Genomic DNA, 10839 nt, shown 5'->3' with positions numbered 1-10839 from the left:
GAGTGGCATGTTCCCTTCCCATCTGGAGACCAAAGAATTGATGTGATGCTCAGCTCTGGCGCCGAGTTCAAAACAAGCCAACAACTGCAGAGGCCAGTGATGGGGAACAGGGGAAGCAAAAAGAAACAACAGGGAGAAACCTTTTTCTCGTAGTGTTTTGATTAGATACTTTATTGGAAGCAAAAAATTCTGTGCATGTTTTTAAAAAATCCAACCCGTGTACACATTTAATTGCTCAAAGAACCCAAACCACAGAAAACTCAGTTATTCAAAAGCAGCGAGATGGGATTCTTTTGTTTAAAATTTCTTGCACACGTAGAATAACAACGATACAAGGAAGGAAGGAAAAAACAAAACAAAACAAAACCAAAACCAAAAAGTAGCCCGGTCTCCTTTTTAAGTTTCTTTTCAGGATTAAGTTCTGTCGTCGGTTGCCATAGTTTAAACATTTATATTTCTAGACATGCTACTTTGAAAAGAAAAGGAAAAAAAAAGGAAACAGAAAAATCACCTCTTCAATATTGCATTAAAAGCATTTTGATGTCAATCGGCCCTTTTAACGTGAGATTATGCAAAGTTACTGGAAACTCAAGTCCAAGGGGTGGATTTGCCATTCTGACTCCACAATGCAAAGGGGGGGTGGAGGGGGGAAAGAGAGACTTGGCATCGAGGCCTCTGAACCAACCTGGGCTGCCTTTTCAAAAAACCAGCCCTTGCCGGAAGAAAAAAAGGGAGGTTGGGACGTTTTTGCCAGGCATTCATTCCCTCCCCTCCACAAACTCTCTCCTGGCAAACAAGGTATTTACAATTGTGTTCAACTTACGTAGCAACTTCACAATGACTAGTACTATTAAGAGTGCACTTCTGTAGCGTGGGTGTGTCTTTTGTGTGTGTGGGCGTGCGCGTACATGAGACAGAATGCATGTCTGTTTCCAAAATAAACCGCAGAATTTTGCAACATTGCCAAAGCGTTAAATGGATTAACCAATTCAGAAAGAAAAAGAGAGAGAGAGAGAGAGAGAGACAGGGAGGGAGGATGGAAGGAAGGAAGGAGGGAGGGAGGGAGGGAGGGAGGGAGGGAGGGAAGGAAGGAAGGAAGGAAGGAAAGAGAAAGAAAGAAAGAAAGAAAGAAAGAAAGAAAGAAAGAAAGAAAGAAAGAAAGAAGACAGAGAGAAAAACCTTCTTACACGCTAAAAAAAATTAAAGCAGAGAAAATAAATATTGAAGGAAACCACCGTTAATTGTAGTTAAGTTAAACATAATACTAAACAAACGGTTACTTAACCAAATGATGCAGTACATATATAGACTCAAGACCGAATGTAAAAAAAAGAAAATAAAAACAGTAATAATGCTGAAAGTAAAGGCAACAGCCTGCATAATTGAAAGCTCCGTTTCCATCTCATGCAACCTCCCTACCCCCATCAACCTTTCGAGAGGGGCTTTTTAAAACGTACTTTGATCACTCTCCCTGCCTCCCCGGTTGAGATCGGAGCTGCCAAAACGGCCTCATTTATTATCCTGGTCCTCCTTCCTCACTTTACAGGAGAACTTACAAGCTTGGTCGTTCGTCTAAGTGCCTCTTATGTTCGAAACGGATCTCGCTTCGGTCGTCGTTTCTCTTCAAAACAGGCCCGACCTGTTTTCCAAGCCCACCCACCGTACAAGGTGCCCAATTCTGAAAATATTCCCAGAAAGTCAAAAAAAAAAAAACCCAACCCAAACCAAAACCAAACCAAAAAAACCCCAACCAGAGACTGGGGTGCAGCTGTGGGGCTTCTCCAAGGAACCGAGAGAGGGTTTTTCTAAGCCCTTAAGTGGGGTGTCACACGGAAGGTCTGGAACCGTGTGAATCTTGAAAAGAAAAGAAGAAGAAAAAAGAGCATCTTGCCAGCCGATGCCAAAAGATGGTTTGTTGGCGCTTTAAAAGTAGTAAACCACACACGGTTTTTTAACAAGCCATCTTGGGGAGTTTTGCTTGTCCCCCCAAAGCAAAAAAAAAAACGTTGGACTGGAAAAAAGCCAGCGTGGTCTTCTCGTTGGGTTTGGCTCTTCTGTGACTCTGCGACGGGCGTCTTCTACCCTGCCGGCGAAAGCAGGTGCCACCCTTACCCCATCACCTTTCTTCTCCCGGGACTTTCCATCCATTTGACAAGCGCAACGTTTTAAATTCTCTTTGTCAAAAGCCAAAAAAAAGAAAAAAAAAAAGGAACAGACCTTAACCCAAAAGTTGGACTCAACTTTTTCGAGAACGACTGGAATTACCGGGTCGGGGTGGTTTGGGCTCTTGTAAATTCCGCTCTCCTCTTTTCCTTCCGGATGCAATGAAGACACCGACTTTTTTTTTCGTGTGTGTGTGTGTGTGTGTGTTTTTCGTTTTGTGCTTGGTGGAGCTTAACGGGGGTCATCTTCACGAGACAGGCAGCGATGAGGATCCGTGCTGGGGTTGACTGGTGGCGGTGGAGGAGGAGGTGGTGCGGGGAAGGAGGAAGAGGAGGAGGAGGAAGAGGAGGAGGCAAGGCAATCGTCACACGGCTGTCGAGAGGGGTCTGTCCCGGGGAGAGAGGGAGGGAGGGAGGGAGAAGACAGTGATGGTTTGAGGAAGGAAGGAAGGAAGGGAGGAAGGAAAAACAGAAATAAAAACAAAAACAAAAAACCCCAACACACTATTAGCAGGAGCAGCCTCCTTCGCTGACTGGCGGCTCTTGAGGCTTTTCAAGTTTGATGTCGATCACTGGGGAAGAGAAGTTAAGGGAAACGGAGGACACGAACACGGCCTCTCTCTGGCTTCGCGGGGCAGGGAACTGGCAGCCGAGGGTTGGACTGGGTTGGGAGGGTCCTTGGGGAATCTCTGACCCGGGTGGGGCTTTCCTGCAGGCGTTTCATGACCCAACCAGGTAACCCCATCGGTGCTAGAAAGGGAGTGGAGTTTGCGAGGAGGAGGAAGAGGAAGAGAAGGACAAAGGAGTTTGGGTCCTTGGTGCTCTCTGAGCTGGGTTGTTTCCTTGTAGGCGTTTCATGACCCAACTAGGGAACATCATCAGTGCTACGAGGGAGGGAGGGTTGGGCGGAGGAGGAGGAGGAGGAGGAGTACTGTGCCGTCTTTGTTACTCTCTGAGCTTGGCTACTTTCTTGCAGACATTTCATTACCCATCTAGGGAACATCATCAGAGCTTGGAGGGGGGTTTGCAAGGAGGAGGAGGAGGAGGAGGAGGAGAAGAAGAGGAAGAGGAGGAGAACTGTGGGGTCCTTGGTGCTCTCTGAGGGTTACTTTCTTGCAGACATCTCATTACCCGTCTAGGGAACATTATCTGTGCTACAAGGGAGAGAGGGTTGGGAGGAGGAGGAGGAGGAGGAGGAGGAAGAGGAAGAGGAGGAGGAGAACTGTGGGGTCCTTGGTGCTCTCTGAGGGTTGCTTTCTTCCAGACATCTCATTACCCATCTAGGGAACATCATCAGAGCTAGGAGCGGGGTTTGCGGAGAGGAGGAGGATAAAGAGAGGAAGGAGAAGGATCGAGGGGTTTAGTGCCTAGTGCTTTCTGAACTTGGTTGCTTTCCTGCAGACCTTTCATCACCTGACCTCAATGCAAGCAGTCAAGATAAATAGAGTAACTGCAACGGTAACACTAGACCAAGCACCAACCTGTAAACCGTATCCTAATCGAGGAACCAGCAACTCCAACAGTCTAATGGAGGGACCACCAAGAAAACTCCCACCAACACGGTCAGAACAAAAGCACTGGCATAGAACAAGAGAGCAAACCTCCTTCCCTTCTAGCACTGATGAGGTTACTTGGTTGGGTCATGAAATGTCAACAAGGAAACCCCCAAGCTTAGAGAACCCCCAGGGACATCCCAGCCCTCCTCCTCCTCCCCCTCCACAAATCCTTCTAGCACTGATGAGGTTACCTGGTTGGGTCATGAAATGTCGGCAAGGAAACCCCCAAGCTTAGAGAACCCCACGGACCCCCGATGGATATAGTCCTTCCGATGAGGCCACAGCTTTTTAGCATTCCGATTCACTCACGGGGGGCTTGGAGGAAGAGGGAACGGCCCCCAGGCCCAGCGGAAGGTTCTCACGACCGGTCTAGCCTCCCTGCCCTTCTGGAGAAGCGTTCAAGACCAGAGACCCTGTTTCTCTCTCCTCCTCCTTAGGGTTAGTGGCCCCAAGCGACCCCAGAAATCTCTCTCTCTCTCTGTGTGTATTCGCTGCTGCCGCCCCCCGTCGGGTGACTCTCGGCCGCGTTCGAAGCTTCTGCTGGGAGTGATGAAGACTCCTTGGAAACGAGATGGGCGGCAATTAAATGTTATAAAATAAATAAATAAACCCACCTGCTTCTGCCCGGCGGAGAGAGGGCCTGCTTCGGATCCCGTCCGTTAAAATACCCCCCCCCGTCTATCGAGATCCAGAAGAAGAGCCTTCCCTGCTGCAATGCCCACCCCTTGGAACTTACTGCCCCACAAGGATAACCAACCTTCCCTCCTTCCACAAGACCCTGAAGATCTGCCTTGGGGTCCAATTTTTTTTGGGGGGGGGGACAACTTCCACACTGAAGGGGGCAGACTCCCCCCTCCGCCTCCTCGCTCTCTTCTCTCCATCTGTCCATCTTTTCGATCATCATATTGATGTAGTTATTCTTGCCATGTTCCTTTGTCGCCGTTTATTTTATAGTTCGACTAGCTCTTTACCCATGTACCACGATGTGGCCGGGCTTAGTTTTGGGGGAGGAAAATAAGGGGGAAAAAAATTCTGCCTCTGCCTACCAGCGTCCATCGGTATTCGTCTGGCTAGCGTCCTGTCAGTGTGTGAGAGAACTGAGGGCTGTTTGGAAACTGAAGCAGAATTTGCTGTGTGAGCAAGGAAGAGACAGCAAGGAGCCTGGGCGTGGCTTAGCTCAACTGTTCTGTACCAAAGTTGCTTGTGTTTTGCATTTTGAAAAGATTTCTTTTCAGGTGGGGAGTGGGAGTAGAACTCCTTAGCATCAGAGCATGTTAATAATAATAATAATAATAATAATAATAATAATAATAATAATAATAATAATAATAATAATAATAATATCGGAAATACTCTAAATGCTCTGATGGTCATTTCCAAAAATCCTTTCTTAGTGAGAGCCCCTAGAAGCCAGGATGAACCTACGGGCCAAATTGCAAGCTTGTAGGCTTTATGGTTTTGGAGATTTTGTGATGATGCATGAGGGGCATTTCGCTTTTATATATATATATAGACTGACTTCCATTTACGCATCTTCTCATTCCAATTCCTTTCTATTCCTGTAAGTCGCCCACAGCAGCCTCACAGCGAGATAGCCAGGCAAACAAACCCAAAGGCTTAAATAAACCTCAGGGGTTTTTTTGTACAGAGCAAACCAAGACGGAAGAGCCGCCGCTGCTAGCGAAGCCCTTCCCTTCCCTGGGGATAAAAGGCAGGAGGGGGAGAGAAAGAGGCGTGGCAGACAACTACTCATCTCCCGGATGGACGGGCTTGTTCGCCTGCTGCGGCGAGAGAGAAAGAGAGAGATACTCCCTTTCCTCATAAAGGGAATTTGATTTCACTTCAGAGGGTCTGGGGAACTGGATCAGAACAAATCTGCTTTGACATTGTCCCCTCTCTCTCCGACGGTGGCAGTGATGCTCCCCACCACCACCCAAAACCTCCACACCAGTGACCGGACTGCTTCACCGACCGAGCGTGGATCAAAGGATACTATCTTCTCTGCTCTTCTCCTGCGTGCTCTCCATGCCAGGCAAAGCAGCAGCCACACGTCGGAAAAGCTGAGGGGGAAAACGGAGAAAGGAAGTTAGAGTGGGGGAAAGCAAGATGGATCAATAGAAGGGGACAAGGACAATGTCCTGCGCTTTTAAGGCTCTGGATTTTTATATCAGGTGCAATTGACGCCTTCGAATCGGTGTTCAATAAAAAACAACAACAACCATTTTAATGGAAGGTTCCTATAGTCTGCAATTTTGCTGGAAATCCGTCCATATGACCCCCCACCATTCGAAGGGTGTTCATCCCAAAGCAGCTCAGAACTGGAGAAGCTTCTTGGATGAGAAGCGAAACGTCTTCAAAGAAAAACCAGAAAATCCCCCCTCAAAAAAGAGCTCCTTTGGGACACCCTAGTTAAGGGAATCATTGCAGCTGTTAAGTTAATAAAAGGGTTACTTCAATCTGGCTTCCCCGTTGACTTTGCTTGTCCGAAGGTCGCCAAAGGGGACCAATGTCAACTAAAAAAAAATATTTCTTTCATCTTTTTAGTTGCCAGCAGAAAAGGGAGTGAGGAAAGCAGTGCATTCCTTAGATGCTGCAGATAATTGCTAGGCAGACGAAGCTATTGGTGCGCAAGATTATTACTGGAGAGCATGATTGATAACTCTTGGCTATGGATGTGTCCCATTGGAGAATATACATCCAGGGGGTGGGAGGAAGACCAGGGTCAAGGGGCTTAATGGATGATGTATTTTAGTGTCGGCTGCACCCAGCTAACGCCAATATGGCCACTCCTAATAAATCATATTTTTTTTCTCTCTGAGAGATGAGGCTAGAGACTTATGATTTGAATGGGGGTGGATTTGTTGGAGCCCTGACACATGTGACTCTGAGCTACTGCGACCTTCATAAATATAAGTCAGTTGTCAAAGGGTCTGAACTTTGAATCCAGTGACCATGGGGATTGCCACATCCCCCTGCTCAAGGTAGAAGACCTTAAGAGAAGGAAGACATTGAATACGGGGGATTTGTGTTATCAATGGCTAACTAGCAGAAGCAGGTTAGAAATTTAAAAGTATAAGAGAATGATTAATTTTACAAGGAATGTTTACTCAAATGGATAAGCCAATACTATTATTATGATGTGGATCATTATTAATGTTATGAATATTGTTATTTCTACTGCTATTTCTCAAAATTAACTGTACCCAGACAACACACTGTTTATGAAAGACATTGAATTTTTATGTTAAATAATAATAATAATAATAATAATAATAATAATAATAATAATAATAACAACAACAATAATAATAATAATAATAATAATAATAATAATAATAATAATAATAATAATAATAAAGGCAGAAGATCTTATATCGATTTTTTTTACTACCGGTCCTATGGGCGTGGCTTGGTGGGTGTGGCAGGGGAAGGATATTGTAAAATCGCCAGTCAGAGGTGGGATTTGCTGGTTCTCTGAACTACTCAAAATTTCCGCTACTGGTTCTCCAGAACTGGTCAGAACCTGCTGAATTACCCACCTCTGATCCCATCCCAGTCAAATGGGTTGTCCAGTCCAGTTTGAAAAACCTCCATTAATGGACCGCCCTGAGACAAGTTGTTCCACTGATTAATTCTTCTCACTGCCCTAAAATTTCCCCTTCCTTTTAGATTGGATCTCTCAGGTTTTCACCCATAACTTCTTGCCCTGACCTTCTGGTGGTTTGGAGGACAAGTCAAGCCCCTTCAATTCTGATCAAACAACCTCAGAGTAAGCATTTACATGATTTGTGTAACTGATCTTGAAAGCCTGGAATGACGCTCTTCTTCTTTGACTGTAAGGCAGGGGTCACCAAACGCGGCCCCTTTAAGACTTGTGGACTTCAACTCCCAGAATTCCTCAGCCGGCCATACCGTGAGGAATTCTGGGAGCTGAAGTCCACAAGTCTTAAAGGGGCCACGTTTGGAGATCCGTGCTGTGAGACGTAACAATCTGCAGCTCCTTATTTTACTCACTTGTTTTACGTTATATCCGGCCTTTGCGCTAGTTTCAATGAACATCACATTCAGCTCTTTGGCTTTCCTTTCTCCTTCCTCAATAGATACTTGTCTGGAAAAAGAAAAGAAGAGAATCATAGCAAGAGAACTGCAGTCTTGGATTCCTCAAAGAGCGTATCCACAAGAAAACCACCGTTTCAGGAATAATTGAAGTTTTAATGCGAGTGGGAGATGATGGTTTTTAAAAAAGATTACGATTACGATTCCACATAAATGTGTGTATTATTAGTTAAGATATACAATTGCTAAATGTAATAAATATGAATATTAACATTCTATTGTAGGAAAAGGAATATGTGGAATTTAAGTGATATAAAAATAATATAGTGAAATATTGCATAAGCTGTGACAGATTACAATTTAATAAAAACAACTGTATTATTGTTAGAATTGCATATGATGAATACTATTTTATTTGTATCAAAATGTGATTAGAAAGGGGATTTTTTTCTTAAATATAATAATGGCACAATTAAAAATTAAAAAGGGGATAAACAATGGAAAATTACAATTGAATATAAATTTGTGAATTGTTATTAGAAATATATAATTCATTAAACACTGCAAATATGATTAATATAACATCTGTAGAAAAAGAAGTGATGTTAAGAATATAAAGGTTGACATAAAAATAACATACTGTAATACTGAATAATCAAGATTGATAATTTAACAAAATATGTGTATTAATACCAAATTTTGTAAGATTGTCAATTGTTACTATATATGAAGAATATTGTCGTATTTGTTTTAAAATGTAAGACACTCCAGAACCACAGTTCACATAATGATATGCTTGTTGAAACAAAAAATAAAAAAACTTACTGCAAAAGAAAAAAAAAAAGAAAACCACCGTTTCAGAATGGTTACAATTGCTACATCTTCTTAGATGCTTTAAGGAAAAAATCTCCATTCATTAGAAGGATTTGTACTTATGGCTTTTATGGTTTTATTTGCATGGCAATTTACAAAGCAAAGTCCAAGGGAAGGAGAGAAGAGAATCTCATAAAATGCAATTTAAATAGTGAGGAATTTAAAATTAGGCAGCTAACAGGAAAGACTTAATACACACAGCTCAACACTCAGTGGATGCACAGGTTAAAACAAACTGAACAACCTGCAAATAAAATAAACCAAGTCTTGTTGTCACATCCACAGCACAGTTTGAGCATAGCACAAGCTGTCCCAACACCACTAGATGACCTCGCTAGAGCTCGCTGCCTTAGAAGAGTGAGGCAAATCATCAGGGACGACTCACACCCTGGTCAGCCCTTCTTCACTCTCCTACCATCGGGAAGGAGATAGAGAAGCAGAGTTAGCCGCACCAACAGGCTGAAAAACAGTTTCCACCCGTGGGCTGTTAGACTCCTGAACGGAAAATAACTTCATGTCAACATAGCATGACAGACTTGCAGGGCCGGTACGTTGTGCAACAAGGTCACCTAGTGTAATAAGATTGGGACCGAGTTAGGGACTTCTGTCCTCGCTGTGAGTTGTGTTGGGGTGCGTGTATGTGTGCACGAAGGGAGGCTCAGCCAATCTCATTGTACACACAGGTTGTACTCTGACAATAAAGGTAACAACGTATTCTCCGAGGGGGACGTCTTTTTCATGGGACACCGGAGAGGGCAGAGTGAAGCAAAGAGGGGTTGAACTGGGGCGTTTGCTCTTCAGGGTTAACATGGGAGAAGAGATTGGAGAATCTCTCCAGCAGACCACAAGTCGGCAGGAAAGATAACAGGTAGTCCTCAATCTATGACCGATCGCTTAGTGACTGCTTGAAGTTCTGTTGAACTTCCCCAGGGCTACTTACGACCTGGTTCTAAAGTTCTAATGGGTCCACACACACACCCCACCCGTGGTCACCAGGGGTGGGATTCTACAAGTTTGCACCTATTCGCTAGAACCGTTGTTAACATTCTAAGCAGTTCGGAGAAGAAATTACAGGGCTAATCCTGTAAGGAAGGCAGGAAGGAAACATTCTGGTGTTGCTTACAGAAACTGCCTCTCCATGAATCCTTATTACATTCTTGGCAGGACTAGACTTCCTGTCTCAGGAACTTCTCTGGAGTATTTTTTCCCCTCCTTTGCTGGTACTTTGCTTGTGTGGAGTGACCATTCAAAGTTACAATGGCACTGACAAAAGTGACTTATGGCCATTTTTCACACTTACGACTGTTGCAGCATCCCCACCGTCATGAGAGGCCAGGCGAGGAGGTGCGTGCCTCGATGTGAGCGATATTGAGTTGGCCACACCCAGCCAGTCAGATGACCACCAAGCCATGCCCCCTCAACTAAGCCACGCCCACAGAACCAGTTGTTAAAAAATTTGAATCCCACCCCTGGTGGTCACATACCTGCATTTGGGGCGCTTGGCCTGTTCTGGCTGTCTATATTTATCCACAATTTTCCATCCATCTGTACAGATTACACTCCTCCACCCCAAATAAAATAGATTCAGCCGGTGTCTAGTCTCCTCACCTCTTATCTGCTAGATCTGTTTTGTTTCCTACAAGCATGATGATGACATCGCTACCCCTTTCCGTTCTGACGTCATCGATCCATTTTGTGGTTTGCTGGAACGAGTTTACATCTGGGAAGGAAAAACACAGAGCATGAAACCTGCGGCGCACATTGCCGGCAAAACGCATTACAGGCAGTCCTCGACTTACAGCCGTTCGTTTAGTGACCGTTCAGAAGTTACAACGGCACTGGATAAACTGACTCGGGACTGTTTTCCCACACTTATGACCGTTGCAGCCTCCCCACAGGGTCACGTGAACAAAATTCGGATGCTTCGAAACTGACTCGCATTTACGACGGTCGCAGTATCCCAGAGGTCAGGTGATCCCCTTTTGTGACCTTCTGACAAGCAAGGTCAAAGGAGGAAGCCAGATTCACTTAACAACCGGGGGGACTAACTTATCAACTGCAGGGATTCATTTAACGTTGGCAAGAAAGAGGCAACGTTCACTTAACAACGGAAATTTGGGGCTCAGTCGTGGTCGTTAAGTCGAGGACTACCTATCTACAAAGCATCAGTAAGGCATCGTTGGTTGTTTGAG

The 10839-nt window shown here is 44.7% G+C and overlaps 1 protein-coding gene across 2 annotated transcripts in view; it reads right to left on the bottom strand.

The window, feature by feature from the left end:
- Positions 1–141: 141 nt before the first annotated feature.
- The window catches only part of RAB6A (RAB6A, member RAS oncogene family), a 53677-nt gene continuing 42979 nt past the window's right edge, over positions 142–10839 (bottom strand). For both annotated transcript variants that reach the window (XM_026723157.2, XM_026723159.2), the window contains exons 5-8: positions 10256–10367; positions 7733–7826; positions 5712–5778; positions 142–2734 (exon numbers count right to left, since the gene is read on the bottom strand). In XM_026723157.2, the coding sequence (XP_026578942.1) occupies positions 2670–2734; positions 5712–5778; positions 7733–7826; positions 10256–10367 (338 nt within the window). In that variant the 3' untranslated portion in view covers positions 142–2669. The remainder of the gene's footprint in view (positions 2735–5711; positions 5779–7732; positions 7827–10255; positions 10368–10839) is intronic.

The sequence above is a fragment of the Pseudonaja textilis genome, chromosome 7 (genome assembly GCF_049901715.1).
Source record: "Pseudonaja textilis isolate UNSWEBS1 chromosome 7, rPseTex1.2, whole genome shotgun sequence".
Classification (NCBI taxonomy): domain Eukaryota; kingdom Metazoa; phylum Chordata; class Lepidosauria; order Squamata; family Elapidae; genus Pseudonaja; species Pseudonaja textilis.
This window is presented reverse-complemented; position numbering and strand designations above follow the sequence as displayed.